General features: G+C 40.2%; 1 protein-coding gene across 1 annotated transcript in view; it reads right to left on the bottom strand.

The window, feature by feature from the left end:
* Window positions 1–1,226: 1,226 nt before the first annotated feature.
* Window positions 1,227–26,570, bottom strand: part of PDK3 (pyruvate dehydrogenase kinase 3) — a 51,535-nt gene continuing 26,191 nt past the window's right edge. The window contains exons 4-11 of the mRNA XM_063392976.1: window positions 19,675–19,859; window positions 17,521–17,610; window positions 14,140–14,217; window positions 11,889–11,965; window positions 10,575–10,676; window positions 9,906–10,016; window positions 4,768–4,881; window positions 1,227–3,724 (exon numbers count right to left, since the gene is read on the bottom strand). Coding sequence (XP_063249046.1) covers window positions 3,581–3,724; window positions 4,768–4,881; window positions 9,906–10,016; window positions 10,575–10,676; window positions 11,889–11,965; window positions 14,140–14,217; window positions 17,521–17,610; window positions 19,675–19,859 — 901 coding nt within the window. The 3' untranslated portion in view covers window positions 1,227–3,580. The remainder of the gene's footprint in view (window positions 3,725–4,767; window positions 4,882–9,905; window positions 10,017–10,574; window positions 10,677–11,888; window positions 11,966–14,139; window positions 14,218–17,520; window positions 17,611–19,674; window positions 19,860–26,570) is intronic.

Raw genomic sequence — 26,570 nt, 5'->3', positions numbered from 1 at the left:
GACTGCAGCAGGACAAAGACTTTCCCTGCACTCTCCCAAGTCATCACAGTCAATCACACATGCAAGGACTGAAGCTGAGTTGCAAAAGAAGCATTTTGGTATCTTCTGAATATTTCTCGTCAAATGTGGACTCTGAAAGACCCCTTATTGCCTCAAAACAAAGCCTAGAAAAGCAGGGAGCACAAATATGTACATGATTTGGAGAGATTTCTATATCAATATTAAACAAGGCAGGGGATTAATAAAATTACATTCAAGACACATCAGAAAAATGCACAATGGACAAAAAGTAAACTATTTGTTATGACATACAGAAGTTGTTTGTAAATTCTCAGGAAGAATCAAGGAGCAAACATCTCTTGTTAAACCTGTTTATCACTAAACACAACAGGTAAGGAACATTTTCACTGAAAACATTTTTTTGTATTTGTGTGTCCTGTAAGTCAAGATGAGCAGGTTGCAATGACATCAGCAGGCCATAACTCTGAATTCAGGAAATATAGGAAATATACTTTTGTATCATCAGAAAGTCTGGAATTAACAACCCCAAGGTATTAAAACATAGTTATAAGAGAGTCCAATCGTATGTAGAAGTAACTGAAAAAACCCAGTATCTGTAGTTAAACCATAATAAAAACCCAGCCATGCTCATTTTTCAGGCACAGCCATTGAAAAACCCTCTCCTAACTGGAAGTCTGCTGCTGCTGCTTCCTAAGACAGTTTTCAGATCAATACTCCTATGCAGAAATACGGCATAAGGACAAGGAGGGGAGAACAGCTGATGGCACACCTGGGATTGCCACTACAGCACAGGCTGCCTGGACAAGGTTAGAGAGAAGAAAAGTTGCTTCTGTCTCGTAGTCATTGTAACACCCCCCTAAAGACCTTGGGGAATGGAAAGAAAATTAATTCCTTGTGCTCCACCCTGCTGCTTTGAGGTGTTTGTACAAGCTCAGGGTTCTTGGAAATGGGTATCATTTCAGGGGAATTCAGTTTTCAAGTACTGGAGCACTCCAGACAGTTGTTTTTGTGGATCAGGAAGTGACATCACTAATACACCATAACATCCTCCATGGTATCTTCAACTTTTGTTCACACTTTCTGTGGTTTTCATCCCATGGCTCCCATGGCCTACATTCACTTCATGAAAACAAGTCCAGTATGTCAGCATCCTTCTTTTGCTTTCTGTTCCCTCTCCTCATCATGTAAAAGGAGACAGCCAAAAATGAGAACCAGGTCAGGATTTACTACTTCAAAATACAATTTCTAACAAAAGCTGAAACTCAAGTTTCTTATGCAGACTACCTTATTGCTTGGAATGTTTTGGGCAATGTTCTATAACAAACTGACCACATGCAACTGAGGAAATATTTATTTCATCACAAATTTCTACCTTTAAGCAAACTCTCCTCTGCAATTACTATAAAGCATACACAACTTGAAATAATTTTAAAAACAGTAAGAAGTTACAGGTGGGGGCAGAAGATAGATGACTAAATTTTAGTAGATGTGACTTGCAACCAGTGTTTCAGTCAAACCACTGCCCTGGTTCCAGCACAGCTGCATGGCTTGGACAGCAGCCTGTGTTTGCAGCAGTGCCTGCAGCGCTGGGGAGCTGCTGCTGCTCTGGAGGTCACACACGTCACTCCCTCACCGTGCCCTGCTGCCATCCTGCCACCCTCTGGCCATGTCCCCGAGCCCGGGCTGGGAATGGGAGGGCCCCATCGCCCCCTCCTCCTCCCCTGCTGGCAGGGGGGCTCTGAGGGGGCTCTGAGGGCAGCACTGCCCAGCGGGGACAGCCTTGGGCAGTGCCCTGCTGCCACCTGATCCGCAGGGAAGGGCAGCAGCCCTCCGGTGCTCCCACGGGCCCAATCCCATTCCTGTGTGTGGGAACACCCAGAGGTGCCCTGTGAGCTCCTCCACTGCTCACACAGCTCAGGAACCCACTGCGACAGGCAAGGCAAGAACTTCGACTTCTCACAAATGGGGCTCCGTGGAGTTTATTGCTCAAAGCACTTTATAATCCTTCAATGAAATGTGCTATGAAGTGCAAAGTACTATTATTAAGTCAAACTAGGATTCTTTTTCTTGTTTTAAAATATCTAGGAATTTCTCAGCATTTCCCTAATAAATCAGTTCTTTATAAAAATAAATACTGGGAGGACAAAAGGGACAGTTCCCCCACAATTTTAGTAAACAAGTTTCATTTTTCCATGCTAAAATCTCTACTATCTTTCCAAAAAATATCAAAACACCTAAGAGAAATTGAGGGTGCATCAGAGCTGCTTACAACTCATCTACTTTATTGCCACTAACGTATCACCAGAACTTCTAAATTTCACAGATTTTTCTGAAAGGCCAAAGAATCAGAAACAGCATTTGGCAAAGACTTTGTAAAGAACAGTTTTTTAATAGTCAGCGATGACCCTTATGATAAATTTAAGGGGAAAATACTTGGGATTCTTTTTCATCTCTGATATTTTTTAACTTAAACCAGGTACCGGTCACATTTTGTCCCTCCCATTTCTACTGCATTTCCAGTTTCATGTACTTAGACCAATAACACGTTCCAAAAGCCGGTGTACAACACCTTTATATACACTACAAATTCAGATTACCAGACTGTAGTCAGACATTGAATGTATAAATAACTTTGCAAACTATTTACAGATTTTAAACTAATCAGGTTTCAAGCAACCAACAGTCTTAAGGCAAATTCATTTGTATGACTGGCTGTCTGGCCTCTCAGCATTTCCCTCCCCTCTCCAATTCCCCTAAAATGATAGGCAAATAGGAAACTGAACTACCCCTGCCCCATCCTGACAGAATTTCTTGTGCGGGAGATGATCTAACTACTTAGGAGCTTTCCTCAAAACAAGGAAAAATGCACAGAAATGCATTTCTGTGTCAAGAAAACCATTAAGGTGCATACCAAGAAATGGAAGTCCTACCGTCTTATAACAACATAACTTTTGTATGCACGTGACAAATGGGTTTGGGAATTTGGAGAAAGCATCAGTTTAAAGCTGCACAACCCTTTTCAGAACTACACATTTATAAACTCGCTAGAGATAAGATCTGAAGAGCTCAGAGGGGTTTTCTCTTGGGGTGACACTGTGCAATACAAAACGCCGCAAACAGTGGATTTTCGAAGCACACGTTTAACTACGTTAGAATTTTCCTCTTACACCATATTGCTGTGCAAGATACTATTCACCACTTTAAGGGATTCTGCACATCTTACCAATCCTTACAGTGGAATAAGAATTGGCCACTTCAAATAGTATCTTTTTGTTACAACATTGTGTTCCTAAGTGCAATCACAGTGCGATCCCTTTTGTCAATGCATGACTGAAGCAACCAAGCATATTCTGGTGAGGTACACAGGATTCACATACCAAACGTGCTCAGTGCCTTCCTTTAAGTCCCAATCATCACTTTGTTCTTAGTATTTTTCAATGCCCTGATTAGGTCTTTGTTTGGAAGTAATTAGCTACTGTGGTTTGAAGGATTTTGGAACAAAGCAGAGACTTTATACTGAATGCAGAGGTCATCTCCAACAGAGACAAAAGGTGGCAAATTATCGATTAGCTTTATATTTAGAAGCATCCCTTGGTTCACTGCTAGGATTGCTCCAGTCATCTGCTTCAGGTGTGGTCTTGTAGTGCCGCCATGCTGATTTATTAAAAACGGGAAGTCTTTCAAATGATTCACTTGAAAGGGCCTATGGAAAAACAAAAGCAATGGTTAGGGATCATTGGAAATACAAGGGCAGGGTGATACTCTGGGCAGTTCTACAGTTACAGCTTCTGTGCCCAGCAAGTGTCGCAGTTACCCCAGTGTTACACATCACAGCACTACTTTGAAAAGACTTGAGCTTTGACTAGTAGCTCTAGCTATGCTCCAAGTCCCAGTCAAAGTTAAAAAAAATAATAGCACTGAAAAATATTTCTCTTCTTTCCAGAGAGTGGTGTCTACACAGATAGCAAGAAAAAGATTTTTGGTCAGAAGCATTTCAGTGAGATTTGTCACTGACACAGAGCAGACTGCTGCTCCAACCCTTCTCCTCCCCAATGCCCCTGGGCTCTGCCAGCACAGTGACCTGTGGTGCTGACCCCACAGTGCCCTGGGCCACCTTCTTCCTCTGAGAAAGGCCAGACCATCTTCCTCCACACACACACACAGAGGATCAAACCCATCAGAAGCAGAGAGTGCACAACTCACTAGCTATAGACAGCAGGGCACAGTGACAGTGCAAAGCCAACAACCTGCACGAGCTGTACACTCTTCTTTTAAACTCCCTGGTGGAATTCAAGCAGTGCCAGCCTTTAGCCCCTGAGTAGCCTGGGCTTTCCCAGAAAATGACAACAGGATCAATACAGTCTATTGCATCAACAACTGCATAGAATAGAACACATTTACTAGTCAGGAGTTGGCCAATAGTCTTCTCATTTCTATTGTGGCCAAAACTTAGAATCAAAAAGCATTAACCAAAATTATCTCTCATCACAGTTCTTGGAAGATTCACCACTTATGATACATTAACAAAATGCAACAATCCAACACAGGGACTGAAAAAAAAATCAAAGCAAACAAACTACTATTAGTGCCAGATATAACCTTGGGGTTTAGGATTTTATGTAACTGATTTAGGTAAAAGTGTCCAAGATAGCAGAAAAAAATTTGAAAACAAGCTGAAAAGTGAAAAGAGCCTGCTAAAAACCACCTGTACTGCATTACTAGTTTATAAAAGGGTGAAATACATACCTTCAAATAAATAACAGCATCTGAACCCACGCCTTCCATTGAGTAGAGTTTAAGGTCACCTTGAAAGTACCTCGCATACAGACGAGAAATTGGCAATCCATAGCCAAACCCAGCCTGCAAAAACAAGAGAACAAAAGGAAAACATGATGAAAAGTTTAAAAAAATGCAACAGATCATATTAATTTACAAAAGAGAGGATGTCTAAATTTGTATCAAATTCTTTTTGAAGCTTTGCTTTATTTCTCAGCTTATACTCTAAGTCCATATTCAGCCTTTTGAGCATGAAACTCATTTTTTCCTGTGCATTAGTTTTTACTACAAAAAGGGCTGAGTCTTGCTAGAACTCCCTTGCCCATTTACATTTTCTCAGAGGCAGGCAGGTGCAGCATACCATACACGCTGCCTGCAACCAGCAGAGCAAACCAGTGATCTACACAGCTTCCTCCTGTGATGACCATTGCTGCAGTACTGCATTCTTTCTTTGGCAAAAATCAGTTTTGACAGCAGATTTTTTTCTCCCCCAGGCCTATGATTATTATCTCAAATGTGTCCACACCCGGGAGACTACACAAGAAAGCCAGAGACAACTCTTGTCTGCTTCACCCAGGTCACACTATTAAGTGACTGCTGCCACGGAGATCAGCAGAGTCCTGCAGAGGAACACACAGACCAATACAAGGCAAATTATCCTCTCAGTTTAACCAAAGAGCAGATGCCACAGCACAGAATGATCTCCTGAGGACTGAGACACACACAGTACAGTCCACAAAATTTCCAAAGTGTAATGGACTTGATGGGTACAAAGTTTAGATTTTAAATTGACAAAACTAATATTCATAACCATGTCTGCAATAAGGTCAATCACTTGGCACCTCTTCCAACCCTCTATTGCCAGAAAAGTTGTAAGAAAACCCTCCAAGGCTCTCTGAGTGCAGCCAGGGAATAAGATTTTGCTCAAAGCATGACTCTGTTCAGATGACTGGCTATGTGCTGAGAACCACAGTGGTTGGTTATGCACTCAAATCCCACCTGAATTTTTCAGGACTATCCAGTGCAATAAAGGAACTATTCTGAACACACAAGCATTTGGAAAAAAAATCAAACATATACACGGCAAGGCAGGACTTGGACTATGGACTATGGATGGACTATGAAAAAGATTAGACAATTGAAGCTTTCAGAAAACCAATAAATTATAATACCCAATAATATTTTTACAAAAGCAACCTGATAGAAAAGTGATAAACATGCCCCGAATTTTATAAACAAAGGCCTAAAATGATACAAAAAAGAGAATGCTAAGAAGGATTTGCAAGCATTATGTACAGCTAATATGTGGTATCATTTTATAGGAAGTCCCTTGAGGGAAAAGTGAACACTAAAGAACTTGTACTGCAGTATCCATCACAAATTCTCTTGCTGTCATCTACTATGATATCTTTTGGCCTTTTTTTGCATTGCTTTTACAGAATTCTAAATTTAGTATTAAATTGGTTCATAGTTGTTCACTCAGTTCTTCTAAGTCAAATGAGAAATGGAAATGCCAAATATGCCCTTTTCACACACTGTTATTAGTGTCCCTTAACAGAGTTAAAACAGTTGCTTAGCTGCACTTTTCCCAACATCATATTTTACACTTCTCTAAGAGAAATTTCTTCTCCCACTAGAGATATATGCAACACTTTCAAACACCTGGCCCTGAAACTTCAGAGATTTCTTTCTTAACCTCTAAAAATTGATTTGACTGTCTTACAAAGAACTAAAAAAATGTAAAAAGCTGACTTCCTTTTCTGGAGACTGGACAATAAATACATTACAGAAATTAAAATGCACAGAGACCAAAAGGCAACCTGTGGACAGTCCATACCCCAAGGACCAGCTCAAGTACAGGGCAGTATCAAACAATACTGAAAACACTTTATACTTTCCTCACTCCACAACTACCCCTCCTTAAAACCCAACTTCTGTTTGTCTCCTGTTCCTTTATGCTGTGCACTAGCCCACATCATTATTTCATCCAGCCCTCTTTCAAACATTTCCTGTCAGCTCCTCTGTGCACTGTGCACAGATAACTTACAAGAAATACAGAGACAAGAGACCCCACATGAGCACCTTATTAAACCTGGCCTTGCAAAGGGTCCATTTTGCAAAAGACAATTAACAAGAGGTGCTTCCTACACAGATTTGTGTTTGACCTAGAGGACAGAACAGTCCATGACAGCACAGCTGCCTTGAGAAAGGAAAGCTCCTCAGAGCAAATTTATCATTACATGTTACAGTATGCATTAAACAAGTAGGAAGTTATCACATTTCTGTGTTACTAGCATAGACAGATTTAAATTAAAGCTAATTTAAGCCACATTTCTCCTGCTCTAAACAAATGCTGTCAGAGAGAGAACCATCAAATTCCCTAAGAAAACCCTACTATCATTAAACATGACCATGTGTTTTAAATGTGTACTCTGTGTGCAGATGAACCCAAGACCTGCTAGGATCTCAATGCTGCCATGGTAACAAGGTTTCTCAGCAGTATTTAAACAACATTTGCAATGACAGGGAGCAAAAATTTTCCCCAATCAACAGAAGGATACCTCTCTTCAACTGCCCAGTTCCATGAATGTTTCATAAATTAGACAGGGGATCATATTCACAAGGGGAAGAAATGTCAGAACAGAAAAATATCTCTATTTACACTGCACCCCAGCCTAGCTTAGAACATGACCTAAGTCCAGGATGACACTACCAACCTTCTGCAGCACTGTAATTCTTTAGTGGTTTGGTCTTTGGCACTAAACAATAAAGAAACTCCTTCTGTATGGGCATCAAAGAGGATTGATGTGGAACCTTTCTGCTGAAGGATTTTTACTTCCACACTGACATACAAAGCATTGCGTAATTGTTTTTATAACTGGATCTGGGCCATAACACATAACTTGTCAAACTTCACTGCTGTGGCCTTGTTCCTGTTAATGGCAAGATATGGCACAGACTCACAGTTTGTGACTTTCTTCTTTCTGCACACACATATAAATAATGGAGCTGAACAGCTTTTCTTAATGTTCAGTCTTGTGCAGGCATTGGTCAGACTCACAGGGCAAAAGCTGCCAGACTCACAAGAGGGGAATCCTTTGTAGGTTTGACTACAGTGACATAGACTGGGAAAGGAAAATAAAGCCTGAAAATGGGACACAGAAGAATACCAAGGATAAATGCCACAGAATCAAAGTAAGCAGTTTTGAAGATGGGGAAGTAAACACAGCAATGCATTGCTAAAGATGCACTGAAAAAAGAATACTGTCAGTCCTAAGATGAACACATTTTACAATCAGAGCTACAAAGGAAGAGACAGTTTAATAGTGAATACAACCGGTAATCAAGGTATAAGTTTATCCTGAGAACAAGTTTCAGGAAATCCTTGTAGACTGATACTGTAAATTGCTGATCAAAAGTGAGACAGAACAAAGGCAGATTATTCATCAAGAGAGATTCTACCATTTGTGACAAAGAAAAAAGCTTATATTTGAATTACAACCTGTTCCCTCTCACTCACCGCACTGAAGAAGATTTCCTATGAAAAAGCAGAAGTTTGAGACACAAGACTGAGATGTGCTGTAGAGGTAAGAGCTGTGAAAGATCAGTACCCAGTGAGAGCAGACACAGGACTGGGTTTCACACCTCCCCCAGTGCAATGCACTGCCATGCCACAGTGGTACCCATGTGGACTGAGGCAGCACCATAAAGACTTTCTGCTCATAAGCTAAGAGGTAATTTATTACCTCTGAGCCACTCTGAACTGATTTTACCCTCAAGTTTACTGATAAATATTTATATCCAAAATAGTCACGTGGACAAGAGGGAACAGCTCCAAGCTGTGCCAGGGAGGTTCAGGCTGGACACCAGGAATAATTTATTCACTGAAAGGATTGTCAAGGATTGAAAGTGGCTGGCTGGGAAGCACTGGAGTCAGTCACCATCCCTGGAAGTGCTCAGGAAACAGCTGGGCATGGCACTTAGTGCTGTGGTTTAATTCACATGGGGAATTGGTCAAAGGCTGGACTCCATCCTGGGAAGTCACTTCCACTCTTAACAATCCTGTGATTCCATACTCTGCCCCACATTCTATTACCCATCTGACGGCACTTGAAGCACAGAAGTATCAGTAGGGGAGGAAAAAAAACCCAACAAACAAAAACCCATTTCAACAACCACTTAGGAACATGCTAGATGGGAATGCTCCTAAGCAGGGAAAGGATATTCCTTAGAGAATCAACTTCTCAATAGGCTTAGAGATAAAGGATTGCATCAGAAGAAACAGAGATGAACAGAGGCAAAATACAGTGTATGTATTACTCCACCTACTGAAAACCAGTCAAGTGGAACAGCAGCTATACAATTTTTATCACAATGAGCCAACATGCAACTTAGTAAAACAATTTAGAAATAGTATTTTAATATTTTTTTTAAACCATGCCTGCTAAAAGAATTGACATATTCAACACTGAAATAATTTCCCTGCCTAAAAGAAACTATGGGGAATTATTTTTTATTTGAAATATAGCCCTGATGCATCTCAGAAAGGAGCATCATATGAGACATTTCTAACTAAATAGGAATATACCAAATATGTTCATACCACATGCAGGTTCAGGAATGTTTTTTGATGTGTTTTTACAATCCATAACTTACAGAAAAATGATCTCCAAGCTTCAGTATAAGCTTGTGCATTGCCAGAAGGTGCTTCTCAAGTGCCCAGCATTGTGGCCCACCTTTTTAATCAATTTCTGATAGAAAACTTACATTAACAGTAATTTATACACCAGAGGAGCTCATTAGGTCATTTACCTGCTCAGTAATATAGCACTAAAGATCCTGCCCATTAACCTGTGAAAATACCGTGCTTATGCAGGTTTTTTATGCTTGTTTCCAAGAATGTAACATCAAGACAAAGCAAAGTAATTTTCTATTCCATCGACTAAGTGATTATAAAAGAATTCATTTTCTCCTGTTCTACCTGGATAGACTTGCTAATTATAAACCATTTCCTCAAAGGAAAACCTGATCCAGCAGATTGCAGTGAAGGGAAATGTAAAATCACAGTGGGGCAAAGGGACATTTAAATATATATTGCAATTGCTTACCAAAGGCACAGCCCTCGAGGGCTCCAGACTGGGCCTGGGTGCTGTTGAGTACATGTAGTTAAACAATCTGTCTATTTTTCTTAGAGGTACACCTCCACCTTGGTCACTTATCTAAGGAATGAAAATTGAAGAGTTTTAAACATTAGGTTTGGAAAAAAACCACAAAACATCAAGAAGCATTACCTAAATTACTTTAGAAATACCAAAGGAGCAGTTAGGGACTTTGTCTGCTGTCTGGTTTGGAGAAAAGAGGCTGGGAGTGACCTTGCCATGGTCTACAGCTTCCTGAGGGAGGTGCTGATCATCCCCCTGGATCCCGTGATGGGACATGTGGGAACAGTTGAAAGCTGCAACATCAGGAAGCATTTCTGTGTGGGAGGAGCAGGGGAAGAGCAGGACAGGTTTCCTGGAGAGATGGTCAATGGCCCAAGTCTGTCAGTGACAGATGCATTTGGACACTGCCCCTAACAAACATGCTCTCACTACTGGTCAGCCCTGAAGAGATCAGGAAGTTGGACAAGATGCCCCTTGTAGGTCCTTCCTGAAAATAATCTGTTCTAATGAATATAAAGCAGGTGATACAATAATTAATTTGCTTTTTCAAATTAAAAGTCATACTACTCTAAACCTAGCAGGTTTGCAAGCTGTGTATTTTTTTTAGGCATTTACCTTAATAGATAGATCTTCTTTCCCCAAAGTGACTAAGGTTTTGATCGATGGACAGGCTTCTTTCTTACCTTCATGCAACTCCACTGTAGCTCTCATTGAATTCTGAAGAGAAAAGAAAATACAGTCTCTGTGATTCTAACTTTAACACATGAGCTTTTTGTGACAAGTTAGAACCTGAATTTATTGTGCAGCATCTACTCTGTCCTACAGTTGTGCACAAGATAGAAAAAGTTGTATTTAACACAAATTCAAGTGCCATCAAGTCAATGAATTGCCCAGTTAAATTTTTAAATTACAACTTGTTATACATAACTTTTATTTATTTGATATAGTCAGAGAAAAGAAAGCAAGGATTTTTTTTTTTCTTCCCCTGTGTGAAATCAAGTAAATATATCCACAGGATGAGAACGTCCTTCACCTCCATTGTCCACCACACCAACAGTGATGTTCACCACAGAAAGCTAGTTTGGATTTTCTCAGCCTGGGTCACATCATGTTTAAGTTACCATCTGCCACTCTGACTTCATGTTAACAGAGTTTCCACTGCCAGCCCCTCCCAGTTCTTTACACCTACAACTTACTGACTTCAGCCTGTTTCATGACTTGTACCAAAAAGATACTCATGTGTACCGTACAAATTCTCATCTCTTCTGTCCCAAAACTAATGTTACAAATGCCAAAAATGGGAGAAGACTTAAATGAACATAATTGACAAATGTCAGAAATCAAACCTCAAAAACCAGTACTTTGAAAAAGTTTCTCTCTGCCAAATACAAGTTTTCCCCTCAATTTCTGGTGTTCAGCTGCACCACTTAGAGACCTGCTCTGTTCTTTCAAGCCACGTAATAGCTCTCACATGTTCCATTTTGAATCGTTTCAATTATCCAGAAAACACAAAACCAAAACAAAGCATGTCATCTACACTATTCAAAGATACAGGGCCTGTTTTCACAATAAAGACACTGATCCTAAGCAGTCCTCAAATATGCAATAAAGAAGCAAGCTCATAAAAATTGCAAGGATATGAATATTCCATCACTGCAAAACTAGACTGTCCTGAGTGTTCTAAGTTAATCAAAAAGGCTACAAAAGCACAACAGGAGAAGTGGGAAACCAGGGAGTTTTTATGTACACAAGCTCATAAGAGAGGGGTTTAAGTCTGGCTTCTAAACAAGTGAAGAGTGTTTGAAACTTAAGAAAAAGCTTAAAAAAGGAAAACTGAAATAACATTTAAGAGCTGCAACTGAAAGGAATCTCAGTTTCAACAGTAACAGGGTCACAAAACCCTAACAAATATTAACAGGTGCAACCTACCTTGAATAATTCAAATAACATATGAAACAAATGAGAAGGTACATAGACTACTTGAATAGGCTTGTTTGGAGCTTTAGCTAAAAAAAAGAGAAATAAAAATGTCAAATCATTTTTGTTCATTACAGTATTTTTGTAGCATTGCCCTTTACCAGAATAACATGAACATGTAGGTATGACAGGTATGTAAGCATGTTCTAATTTTCTCAGTGAAAATTTTGAAGTAAAAACAAATTTTAGTCACTGCTATCACCTGAAAGAACTCATTATAATTATGATCTTCAAATCCATCCGGTCAGCAGACTTCGTTTAGTTACAAAACTTCACTGAGCAGTGGTTGGTTTCATACAGCAGTGTATGTTAGCCAAGAAAACTTCCCTACTTAAGTGGGAAACTTTCACATGCTCACATACTATTTAAGCACAATATTTGCTGCACAAAAAGATTCTTAAACTAAAGAACCCACTGCCTAAATATTCTAAAAACAACTACGTATTTTCCCTTCATTAAAACACACAAAATGTAAGTATTCATAAAAAATTTCAAAAGTACTTCAAACACTATCACAGCTTCTGTATTCCAAACCATCACTGAATTTGTCCACTGTGTCCCACTGTGAGTGTTCCAGCAGAGGGGTAAGGCTTGGCACAGCCCTGAATGCCAGAATGTTCACTGACTGACTGGGCAGGAAGTAATACAGCTGTATTTAATACAGGCCCTGACAGTTTTGGGGCTGAAGTCATCCCTGAACATTCAAATTCTACTGGCATTAAATGATGCAGTCACAGAGTCAGACTGAGCTGCAGCTCAGACTGAAGGGAAGTCTGAAACTGTCTGCTCCATAAATTCCAGGAAGATACAAATATGCACAAAGAACATGACTGGAGTCAACTTCATTCCTTTTGGCACTGAGGGCTGCTAATAATCCCAGTCATTATTTTGAGTGACATAGTAGTGAAAATTCCTAGGAAAAGGAGAAGACCAAAACAATGCTCTGCAAGGCAACTTGATATTTTATTCTATTTATTTTGTCAATCCATACTCCCATTCCCTTACGCTTCACTGAAACCAAGGCAAACTGACTCTCACTTGTTTGAGGCACAGAGACAGAAAATGAGTTATTGTTGCTTTTGCGAGGCAGTTTGCAAAGTTGCTTTCCTCATATCGATAATAAGATGTTTTAAAGCAAACAGGTAATTCTTTTTCACTTTTTTTTTTGAGCTACAGCAACTTGGTTTCTCTGCTTGTTGGAGCTTTTCACTTATGCCTTCAGATGAATTTAGCATGGACTGATTCCTCTGCTGCACCACTCGGTACTTTCATCTCTAGAATCAGTCAGCTTAAAAGGGGAAGGTCGGATCTTTTGGTTTTGGGAGAGATGGGTGGCAATGCATCACTGCTGACAGTAGACCTTGTGCAGAGAAATATTTCTACACTGCTCAATAGTGCTTTGAGCAACACATATCCCATGTATCACACACTCCCACTGAGTGGGACCTATTTCTGAGGCTTTTGCAACTCTTCTGTTGAAATTTGGAACCATGTTAGTCTTATGTTTGGCTCTGTCCAAAGTCTGGGAAAGGATCACTCAGGATTTTTTTCTAACAAAAAACAAAACAAAACAAAAAACAAAACAAAAAACAAAACAAAACAAAAAACCCACAAAAACAACAACAAAAACCCCAAACAAACAAACAAACAAAAGCTCCCTCTTGTCAATAAAATAATGAACAAAAGCAGTCAATATGCTGACAAGGACCGTCTCATCAGTTTTGTGTCATCCAATTTTCACCTCTGCAATCAACTGGAAACAGATTTTCATGCGAGAAGTTTATGATAGGATTTAAAGCATAGACTAGCTAATAAAAATTCCAATTTTGCCATCTTACACAGAAGGGCTCACCACTGTGTTGAGAGTGTCAGTGGAATTCATGGGTTTATAAGCATACTTCAGAATGAAACAGGTTTCAGTTCTGTTCGAAGATTAGAGGGCAGGCAGAAGGTTTCCTTCTGACTTATGAGGAGTCTTGGTTTATTCTCTTTAAAGTGATAATTAATTTAGCAGATAGAATTCAGCATAAAGAAGTACACATCATGATAAACTATAATTCAGGTGCCCATGTAGACACATTAGAATAAAGGCAACTGCATAGTTCAAATTATAACTTACAATTAATTAACAAAACTAGAAATCAAAACAGATACCAGAAATGTGTTTTCTTATGTATGTCAGGTAAATTAATTTCATAATTACCATTGAATTCTTCAACTTCCAGATCAGGTGCCACTGTATAGTACTGTTCACATAACATCTTAGCTGTTTCATAAGCATCTACAACACAATAGAACAAGCACTGATTTATCAAAATCTTCTAGCAATGACCAGCACTGTTCATCTTCCCTGTGAACTACCACAAACAGAACACTCACTTTGAGCTCCAGTTTACTAACATGAAGCTGGTATCCAATCTGATCCCTTTTTCTCTGTACACTCATAGCCCAGTTGTCAGGAAAGGGAAAACTCTATCTAAAGCTCTACAAAGAAAAGCATATTACTGGAGAGAAGCTATTTTTCTTCTTTCTTTGCGGCTTAAAAACCAAATGGATATAATCTTAGGCTGACCATAAAATCTACTTATTTTTTATTTCCTGATCACAATTTAATACTTGTTCTTTCACCTCAAATAAAAAGAGGATGACATTGCAGCCATAAGTTCAGGTTTTCCAAACACAGTACTGTTTACAATATTTAATTTTCAAGGTCTTTTGAGAAAAAAAAAGCTGAATAAGATTCTTCATTCCTTCCCACTGAACCAAAAATGATTCCCCCTGAAAATACCTCCCCATAGCCCAAATCAGGCTTTATGTATTGTTGAAACACAGGTAGAAAAGTTTAAGCACCCTCTGTCACTGGTGGTGCCCCCCAGGGTTCAATACTGGGCCCAATATCATTTAACTGATTAATCAGTGACCTGCAGGAAGGGGCAGAGGCCTCCTCAGCACTGTCACTGCTGGCACAGAGCTGGCAGGAGTGCCCGATACCCCCAGAGCTCTGCAGCCCCTCAGAAGGGCCTGGACAGGCTGCAGGGATGGGCAGAGGGATGGTCTGAAACTCAGCAAAGGCAAATGCAGGGCCCTGCTCTGGGGAAGGACAAGCCCAGGCAGCAGCACAGGCTGCAGCAGCTCTGCAGAGAAGGGCCTGGGGCTCCTGGTGGACAAGGAGCTGTCCCTGAGCCAGCAGAGCCCCGGGGCCAAGAGGGCCAATGGGACCCTGGGGTGCATTAGGGAGAGCATCGCCAGCAGGGCAGGGAGGGGATCCTGCCCCTCCACTCAGCCCCGGGGAGATGAGGGGATCTGGAGTGCTGTGGCCAGCTCTGGGCTCCTCAGGACAAGAGAGATATGGAGATCCTGGAGTGGGCCCAACAGAGAGCAACAAAGACAATTAAGGGACTGGAGCACCTCTCTTATGAGACTGAGAGAATTGAGCCTGTTCAGCCCCATCACTGTTTAAAGTATCTGAAGGGGAGGTGCCGAGAGGATGGAGCCTTTTCAAGGCTTTTTTCTGTGATGCTGAGCAATAGGACCAGAGGCAGAAATTGATGCACAGGAAGTTCCAGCTGAACACGAGGAAGAATTTCTTCCCTGTGCAGTGAACGAGCACTGGCACAGACTGCCCAGAGAGGCAGAGATGCCCTGTGGCATCTCCTTCACTGAAGATGTTCAAGAACCATCTGGGCACAATCCTGTGCCATGTGCTCTGGGATGGCCCTGCTTGAGCAGGGAGGGAGGTTGGAACACATGATTTGTGCTCCCTTCCAATCTGACCCATTCTGTAATTCTGTATTTGAAAGATTTCTTACTGGTTTCTTAGCAAATCTGGGTCAAACAGTGTGAGTGCAGTCTAACATTTAATCTTCCTCTAAAAGCCAACTCTTTGGCAGAGTCCTAAGACTGTGGAAGTGACTGTGAAGTTCACAACACGCTTCATGGTGTGGGTGGAGATGAAGTGCCAATAACAGTGAGGGATCTATTGGTAAATCTAAAGTTCTGGCTCCAGGAAAAAACCCTGGATTCACTGTCAGCTCCAAAGTCTTATTGCAGGACAGTCAGCAAGACAGAGATAGCCACCCCAGGCAGCACAGACACAACACTTGGTGTAGCTGCTTGAAGCAAGAAGTGGCTGTTCAAATAATTTCTTCATTGTTTGAAGGGCATACAGGGCTTATAGCTGCCACATACAGTACCAAAATCAGCATTTTAACTGATAAACTGCTCAGAATGCTGCCTGTGAACCAGAACATTTGGGAGCTAGCACAGCATAGAGAACATAAATTAACCCCCCTCCACCAATTCCACAAGGAAAAGGCCTCCATCATCTTGACTCCCTAACAGGACTACACAGCCCCTGTCTCCAAGGACATTTCATTTCTTTGAAAGGCAATACTGGACACTGTTTGCTACATCCTTGTTTGGTCAGAGTTGTGTATGATCTATTTTAGCTACTTGCTTGAAAACTGGACTTAGCACCTTCTGACACTATGCACTCCCCTGGCCAAGGCAGCAACTGTGAATCTGATGAGCAAAATTGATTTAAATATTGCTATTGGAAGGCAAAGCTAAATAAACAACTTGGCTGTAACATATAAAATGCTGAGGCCAAAGTGAAGGAAGGTCAATCAAAAGAAAAAAAAAAGCTGCTGAAAAAGGCCACTCTAGGAGCCAAGAAGAGCCAGGAAAAAAAGCTGTAAGGGAGCTGTAAAAAGCATCACAAAGTGAGCTATCATCCAGGTCAGACTTTGAGACAAGAAAGGCTTCCCTCTCACTTCACCAAAGGCTGAGGAAGTGAAGGGGAGAAAGACAGTCTTCCTCTCTTTGCAGCTGCACAAACAGCAGTGAAGGACAGAGCCTGGAATTCTCTCCTACAGCAAGACCTGCATTTGCAAATAGATACAGCCAGAGTGTGAATCTTCCATGGAGAGGTTCCTGAAGCAGCCAGCATTGCCTCATGCCTCCTTGCTAGCCCTCTGAAGGCACGTAAACAGTAACAACAGAGCAAGCAGGACTTCCAGTGTGCCTGTGCCAGATCAGTCAGGTGCAATCATCACACCCATGTCTTCTGCAGGAGACACAACAAGCTGTGCTATGACCAGATGACAGAGGAGAGTGGAGTTCCACTGGCATATCTGTACACCTGAGGACATTCTACTGAAAGGCCAAGCTAAACAAAACTAAACAAAATGGAAATTTCACTTACTCTCAGCTTTCTGTAATAGCAGCATGTGATACAAAAGCAGTGCATGAGAACCTGCTTCTAAGTATTTCAGGAAGAAAACATCTAAAGTTTAACAAAACATTTAGACACTTCATCTGACATTTAAAAGTACAGATTAAGGCTATTAAAAATCAAACTGTTTTCTTAGTTCTGTTAACAGACCAAAGGTTTCTTTCTTTTCAATAATGAAGACATTAGAAAGTCTCAACAAGCCCAGGGCTTTATTGTGAGTAGAACTTTCATTTAATAAAATAAGAAAAAAAAAGGATTTAAATCACCTTCAGATTCTTCTATCTCAATATAATATTTCTGAATATTTTAAGTTGGGGGATTTCAGTAACAACAAGATTATCTTCATCTTACCTTTAACCACCTCTGCCACATCACAATTAGGATCAATACTTCCAATATGTTTGGGATGAGCAGGATTAATATCTCCACCAAACAGAAGTGCTAAAATAAAAAAGAAATGGTAGGAAATTATTTATTACCCTTGAGGCAGGCCAGAAAGTTTGAATCTGATGGTATCTGAGATTTACTGGATATTGCACCACTTTGTAAAAAGGTACTCCAGCAAATTGCCAGAATCCTTAAGAGGACTACTTGTCTAATTGCTCATCTTCCCTCCCTTTTTTTGTTAAATTTTCTGGTTTTACAGTTAAGAGTAGTTAAAACAGAATTCATAATGTGGGAGGGTTAAGGTGAAAACCTGCATTTCAAAGCAGATTATCAAGAATTAGACAAAATTAAGATGTAAAACACTTCATTCATACTGTTACGCCAGAATAGAAGCACTCACAACAATGCATCATTCAAAGCCTTTTACACTCACCTAAGCTGCAGTTTCACAGAGGTCTCACTCACTCACTCACCTTTCTCCCTGGATCTCAGCAGTGTAATCCCCATTCCCTCTTTGTACAAGGGTCTGGTACTCACCAGAACCTTCACCAAGAGTTTAAAGACGACTCTCCAAGAAGTACAAAGATTTTGTACTTTATTTCAGGAGTGTTTTTCTCCCATTTCAGCAAGTTAGTGAGCCCTGACATAAGGCAAGTGCAGCAGGGGGTGAGCAGAAGTCTAAATCTGAAGGTCTTTCCTACCCTGGGCACAGCAAGCTCCCACACTGGGCACTGTGTCCTGCAGAACAGTGCTGCAGGAAACAGTCTGCCAGGAATGCAGGAACAGAAATGCAAACTATGTAAAAACTTGGGTTTGCATTCTGCTTTCCAATTATCTTTTTCTTCAGTGCTTCAAGATTAATATTTGCCATCACAGACAGACCTCTAACACTGCTAACATACAGACATTACACAAGGTTAACTAAACTTTAAGCATCTACAAGCAGTTTTAGGCTCCAACAAGTAAAAGAGGAGGAGCCATAGGAAAAGCTAGTTCAGCTCAATGAATCAAGTTTAGTATTTTAGAATTAGTGCAATTTATGGTAGCACTCAGCCCAAGAATTTTATTAGGGCAATATGTATACTCTATTGCTAGAACTCTTCTGTGGAAGCCTCTTAACTTGGTTTTACGTCAGTCACTTTTCTGCCCAGGTGCAAGTAAAGAAAAAGCTGTACATTTATCTCATTTTGTATGCTTTGCCACATTCAAGCTATCTGTACACCCAGAGCAAGGCATTTGTTAGTCACATGATAGGTTACTGCAAAGACACACAGCTTGTAGTAAACCACCTCATACTCCAGCATCCACATGATCTGTAGCGTACAACAACTTCTAAGAGCTCAGAAAAGAGGAATACTGAGGAGAGGATGAAGCTCTAGAGCTAAAAGGCACGAGACACACTAAAACAGATCAGAAGACTGTCCTTAACTTGACTCAGATCACTTTCTGCATGGTTGCACATACTGGTTAATAGGAGCTGTGCAAGTAACTCCCTTCACTCTGTAATACGAATATAAAAAAGTGAGTTTATTAGTAACAGCAAATGAAACAGAACCCAGTGACAAAGGATGAAAAATTCCAGCATTTATCCATAAATTGGAAATAGGAAGTAAGGAAAGACAAGAGATATAATTTAAAACTTGAATTAGAAATACTCAGCCTCTTCAGAAGGCAAGAAAGTCTAGATAACTTGCTGGAAAAAACAATATGTATAGCGCCTAACCTATGCAACATTTACAGCATCTTTGCATTTCATTAGGAAATAAATATGAGCTCTACAAACTATGTTGAAAGCTTTTTGAGCAGGAAGGTACAGCTGCTCTACTACTACCTAAAAATACTTCATGTATCACTTCACAAGCTATCTCAGCCAACAAGACTAAAAAGCAACAGTCACAGTAACCAAGACTGATAATTCTAAAAGAAAGCACACTGATGTTTTGGATTCATTTCTGATCATTGCAAAGTACCAAATTAACCAGTTGCCAGTATATCTCTTCCCAAAATTAGCACAGCATAGTCATGAGTAAGGAAAAAAAAATACAAAATAAAGCTTCATCTTCAGGTTTACAAGCAATAACTGAAGAGTTTTCAAAGAAGAGAAAAGCAGTTACTTACTGTGTTGGTTAATAAGCATACGGAAAGAGATGCGGTTGGTGTAGAATCTGTCTAGAAAATACTGGATGTTACTGCTTACAAATGGATCAAAGCCATATTTTTCCTTGTATTCAATCACCCCTTGTGCCATGGTTGGAACCACGTCATTGTGTCTGTTCCTGACTTTAATTAAAACATCTAAAAAGCTGGAGGGAACAGAATTGGAAACAGATTGTTAGAAATAAAATTAAATTCAACAACAGCATAACCATATTATCTGTTTACTATGCCTCCCAGTCAATAACAAAATATCAGAGGGAAAATACAAAAATATAGTACGTAAACAAACCTATTTAAAGAGATGTATTTGATCAACCTATCACTCACAAGACCTGTGAATCATTTAGAGCCCCTAATTAAGTTATTCCTCCCCCAAATACTCCTTGAAATTAAATCAATCTCTCTTCAACACTGATGGATAGCAAAAGATTCTCTTTCACTGCAATTATAAGCACTACTGTAACTGTCATCCCCTGCAACTTCTAACAATAGCTGGGAGACTGGAAAGGAAAAAAAAACCTCAGGGAAAAACAACCTGACCATCCTCTATAATTTCCTTAGGAAAATGTGTGTTTTCTTCCCAGCACCTCAACCCACGCAGAGAACTCTGAATTTCCTTCACCCGGCCCCTCTCGGGCTAAGCTGGAATCTCAGGACAGGTAATTGTGCGACTCCTGTTCAGTTTCCTCTGACACCACTGGATGGCAGACCGAATACAACGGAGCTCGGCAGCTTTCAGGATAACACTCCCCCTGCTTTCAACAAACATTTTCTTTGAAACAGCTTGGAGGAAACTGCTTTGAAACTTTGAAACTGCTGCCAAGGCAGCTCAACACCTATGACCTTCAATGAGCCCATCCTTTTTACCCCAAATGCAAACCCACACATACTTGAAATACCAATTATTAATAGCTTTCTAAAGCAGAAGCATGGAAAATCAGTATTACTCAACTCTGCTACATTCCCCAATAATTAATTAATGTTAACACCACAATGTTTGTGTAATGTTGTTTTAGGATGTACAAATGGTGAAATGCAGCTTTCCAAAGAAAGCAGAGCTGGAAGACTTGTTCAGCTATGTCTGTCTCTGCAACTCTACAGATCCTTTTCCAAAAAAACATTCTTTGTAGATTTATAATGAATACTGAAAAGAAATGTATTAATTATTTTTATCAAAAGTAGAACATACACCAGCTAATGAAAGAATCACAGAAATCATTGAAAGATCATCTAGGTCCAATCTCCCTACAAATGAACAAAGGAAAGAACAAAGACCACAAAAAGTACAAAAGACTAGCCATTGGTCAACATAGTTAAATCAGATGTTTTATTCCTTTTCAGCACCACTTAGGCAAGACAGTAATTTTTTTTATACCATTCTTAACAAGTGATACACTTTTAAAATAATTTCTTGCACTCTACACTGCCAGAATGCTGCAAAGGAATGTGGGATTCCTTTTCACCAGTTTTTTCCTGACCCTAAGTCTAGCTGCCAGTTTTTGCCTGTGTGTCAACAACCAGTTCAGCAGTCTTTCACCACTACTCTGTTATATAGAAAAGGGGAAGCTTAAACTGCCTAATTCCCCATTCTAAATACTATCACAGTACATAATGACTGTTCTCTTATTTACCAGTCTTGCTGGCTGGGCAGCTTAGAACATTTAAGGCTGAACAGGTCTACAGACTTTTTATGCTGATTGAGTCTTGACTCTGTGTGATTTGTTACCTCTGAGAGGTGATGTTAGAGACTGTGCCTGGCTGTACTTGTGCTGCTTCTCTGTTTCTGAGCAACAAGACCCCACCAAAGAGCAGAGCTAGACGCAATGTTTACAGCCACATCTGAAACAGAACTGACAGCACTCTCTCCTAACTTCTGTTTGCTCTGCTCTTTGTTTTTAAATACCTCCACTAGCTACAATATACACCTGATGCCAAGAGGGCAAATTGTTCACTGATACCCCACTACCAAAGTGCTTAAATGCACAGAGCATGCCAAAGGCCAAAGGGCTTAGGTTTATCTTCTGCACACCAACAAAATCACAGCTGAAGTTTGTCAGCTTATAACTAAATACATAATAAAGGAATGCCTCATCATTGCACTGATAGGACAAGTCTCCTGTTCCATCTTCCAAGATAACTGAGTCCACTCACATGTTCCCATCAAGCAGATGCTTTTAAAGGAGCAAACACAAGAAGAATACAGGCACATTTCAGAGTAGCAGAGCAGAAATCAGAACACACCTCCTTAATCTTTACACTCATTCCTTACAGTCCCTCTACCTGCTACACCCCTGAAAGCCAGAAAGCTGTCACTGTACTCAAACTGTGGGAGATCATACCAAAGAATTTTTAAACTGCTTATGGGATTAACCAGGGACACTCCAGAACAGCTCTGAAAATTGTATTTACCAATTACTTTTTTTGCCCACAATTCTGTGTATTTTCAAAACCACAAAGAATAAATAATGCAGTTGGTTTGACAAATGAGAAATTATTAATAGGAAGCTACTTAAGTGAGCTTCAGTGGTTTCTGTATTAACAGAAGAATACTTAAGGCATTACCACAGGTGTTAGATAAATGAAGGCTAAAAAATTCTATAAATACAAGAAATAACTTGTGTTGTGTGATTAATTAATTAACTTCCTAATAACCTGTATCTATTATTCTGTTTTGATCTATCATTACAGTGTAAGAAAACAAGCATAAGAAAGTCAATATAAAGACAAAGGGATTTTTTTTAGCATCTCTCATGGATAGTATTACCTGAGAGATGAAAAACACGAAAGTAATGAGTAAAAACCCTTTGAAATGTAACAAATGCAATGGTTTGGGGTTTTTTTGATTGGCTGCTCTTTTTTGAATCAGTGCTAGCTGGCAGCTGAGTATCACCAGAAAGAAAGGTAAAAGTTCACACTCTCAAGGATTTCTCTACTAGAAAGTGTATCTACTTCCAAAGTTCAAACTAATTGAAGCAGCAGTTCACATTATGTAAAAGTAACAAAACGGTACCTCCTTAATCAGACACTCCAATGTTTACTCAGCTCAAACTGCTTACAGAACCACTATTTTAACTGCACTGCTGCAGAAAGGGAAGGTTCCTTGTTTACCAAGTTCCTGGTTCGTGTTATCTCAGACATGCTGGCAGCTGATGGCCTCAGTGGCTCCCAGCTCCAGGACACTCCCCTGCACACTCTCCCCTGAGAGGGTCACAAAGAGAAAAATCAGCCAAGAAACCCGGGGGTGTAGAGGCTGCACTAAGTGTCCTTGGAGTGCACATGTGAACAGCATGTTTTACAAACCCTTCACTTTTTCAAACACAGCTTCAACCTCTGTGTGTTTACTGGATAGTGACATCTTGGGAAACTTCCAACACTTCTGCCTGCCTGCACCCTTCACCCAAGCGTGGACACCTTATCTTAGAGCTCCTGTTATCACACTGCTTGGCAGAACTGCGGAAAAACTTTCACCTGACCCCCGCACAGCTCAGAAAAGATATTTATGTTATCAAAAAGGTAAAAGTAACCTACCATTTGGCAAATGTCCATACTACTGACAGTGACAGTAACGTGGCAATGCTGCAGTGTGGCTCCATAAGGCCTGCTAACCAATAGAAGGCAACAGAGAAACTGAAACACTTCTGAAAGGCTTCATTAGAACAATGCCAAGGGAAAAAAAACCCTCAAAGGATTTTGTCCAATGTTCACGTAAAGGTATCGCCCAGAACATCCATCTGCCCTCCAATTCATACACAGGGAGCAGAGAAAAATTGGGCCACTCTGAAAAACATCAGCTTTAGTTTAGTCTCTACTAAAGTCTCTACCTACTCCTATAACCACTCACCCTCTCCACTGCAGGGGCACTGCTGCCCTTGTTGGCCACACACTGTAACATTTTAGGGAACAGAGAGCTGAAAATGGGGCTATTCCTCCACTACATCCATTCCCAATTCATTTCACTGCGTGGTCCCATACACAGCTGTGTACATGGGTGACATCCATAATACTGTAACACTAACACAGAAAATGGTTTCCTCAGAAAGAGAGCCCAGACTCTGAGAATACCAGAGCAGGCTCCCCACACAAGCAGCAATAAAACCACAAATAGTCAGGGGACAGTTTTCTGTTCAGCTGATAAAAGCATTGCCCCATTTTAGAACACAGTAACTGAAGAACTACTGCCAACATTGACAGAGCACATCTGGGGAAATCCAACATCCCTGAACGATCAGTTCAGCTCCCCTTCTCTCCTCTGTCACTGTTACCCTGATTAGCCAGAACAGAAACTCAAGTCCACCTCAGCTGGCCCCAAGGTGCCACCAAGGCACTCTTAAATTTCCGAAATCAACTGCTCTGCTATTCTTCATGTTTTTTGAGTTTCTGAGGTGGGTACCACGCTCAGCTCCAAACAGAAGCTGCTGGGATGGTACTGGAACAAAGGCCCTTCCACCTGGGCAAGACTCACATCTTGTGACACTGATTAAGCTAAAGGAAGAAGAGGTGGGGGCCATCATGAAATGCCTGAATCACCTGATTTCCCACAGGCCTCGGACAAGGATGGGCATTTGATGACCAAAGGATGCCAGGCTGGGTCCTCTGTACTACCAGCCATCCACCCTGTAACATTAACATGTAAAATGTGCTGTTCTACAGCATGTTCCACACAGGAACGGGACAGTGGGAAGGAGCCAGGAGATGAAGCTGCTCCACAGGCTGCTCTTGGCAAGGTACTCAGAGATACCCCCCAGATACTGCCTGCACAAAAAAGGCTTTGGTCCAGAGGACCAGACATACCTTATCTTCCAGGTTTTTCTTTAAGCAAACCAATCTGGTTGAAGAAAAGAACTATTCCTATTTATGCACCCATAAAGATACCTAAAGTCCCAGATAATGGCTCAAGTTCCATATGTAATATGTGCCATCAGAAAAGAAGAGAAAACTTTTCTGTAAACGTAAATTAACTGGGAAATGTGGGAGTTTGCCCCACTGAATGCAGCTCATTGAACTACCAGCATTCCTGATACTTTCTAACCATACTGATACACTTCTGACCACAAGACATAAAAGTAGGATAGGGCTAGATAGCAGCAACAAGGAATACTGACACAGGAGTATAGAAATTTGTTAGATTTTTCTGTGGGTTATTATAAGATAAATATGGACATAGTTAAGAATATTTTTGAAAGACATAGTCTGTAAAGAATATTACAAAAATTCTAACTACAACTCAATATGCAATTAAATGGCATAGCCTTCAGTAAGTTAGGAACAGATGACATCCCAGAGCAGGAAAATCTGACTTTCTAATCTTAGACAGCCTATTCAATAGTGCCAAAAAGAACAAATCTGCTCTTTAATCAGATAATACATTTTTAATCTCTTTTCACAGGACAGATGCAGTATAGAAGACAACTCTTACTATCAAAGACCCTAGCTGAACTTCACCTTAATAGGTAGCAATAAATTCCATGCATCCTTATTATATGTACTTAATTACACAGAATACAATAATTGCAGGATTTCAAAGCTTTTAACAAACAGTTATCCCGAATGATATTGATATTTGCTTCATTATAAAATATTTGTTCTACCATACTCATATAGAGCATCGCAAATATTTGCAGTTACCATGAAACAATAATCAAGAATGCATATCCATATGGCAGAATCAGATAATTCATGTGTTAATTATGAGACTCTAAAAATAGCTCTCCAAGAGAGCTACTCATTAGCCTTTACAAGTATATATATTTATTATACTGTGATCTGCCTTAAACCTCTGAAGTTCATAAAAAGCTGAAATTGTTACCTAAATACAGAACACCAAAGATGTTTTCAGAAGCTACACAACCACCTTGCCTCAACCCACACATCCAGGACATTACAGGCTTAAGAGCACTTGTGTTACATTTGCCAAGCTCACTCAGGTGTTTAGGACAGCTCATGCCATTTGTTATTTCAGGTAGGGCAGCAGACACCTAGGTTTTGGTAACTTAATCCCATAAAGGAAAGCCTGCTGATAAACTAGTCACAAACAGAAACTCCTGTGTCATTAGCAAACAGTAAATACAGAATAATCACAAAATCTCACAGCTAGGTGGTTGAAAAATTGATTTATCCTCTACAGACTAAGCACACCTAGAATGCCACTAAAAACTATCTAATGTATTTATAAAAGCTTTTAAAATTGGATGCTCTACAGCCCTCAGTCTGTTCTTACTAACATTACAATCTTTACTTTTTGCCCTGCAAACATTCTCAACTTTAATAAAAATCAGACATTTTTTATTTCTCCACTTCTTCAGTTAGAGCAACCAATTATCCTTTATTATAGTGACCTTATTTTTTTGGCACATGCAGACTTCAAGTGTCTCAAATAACTTTTTTTGCCAGCCTAAACAAATGCCTTCAGCATTATTCAGAGGTGGAATTACCCAAGTCTCTAAATCTTGTTCCTTTCACTTCAGTACTGTCCATGAGTGTTTTTCTTAAAAGGTAGTACCCAGCACTGCAGGCAGCATTCCAGCATAGTACTCACACCGAGTAAATGGTTACTTTCCCCTTGTTCAAGAGCACTACAGTTCAGTCAGTCTGTAATCCTTACTGCTCCTTCTACAGCTCACCCACACAGGTAACTTTGTACTCCTGCACTTGAGCTTCTCCTACATGTACTGGTTGAAACAAAAAAGCTAAAGTGTCAAGAACTCAGATAACGTGCTCACAACCTAAAGAGCACAACATTTGAAATGCAGCACCTCCCAAAGCCCTTATTTAACCTAAGGTAACACCACACAATGTATCTGAAGTTTGCTGAAGGCAAAACTTTCTTTCTGCACAGCACAGGCCACATGGTGCACAGA

Source organism: Prinia subflava, chromosome 3, assembly GCF_021018805.1.
Source record: "Prinia subflava isolate CZ2003 ecotype Zambia chromosome 3, Cam_Psub_1.2, whole genome shotgun sequence".
Classification (NCBI taxonomy): domain Eukaryota; kingdom Metazoa; phylum Chordata; class Aves; order Passeriformes; family Cisticolidae; genus Prinia; species Prinia subflava.
The sequence above is the reverse complement of the archived record's forward strand: the minus strand, read 5'-3'. Positions and strand labels throughout refer to the sequence as shown.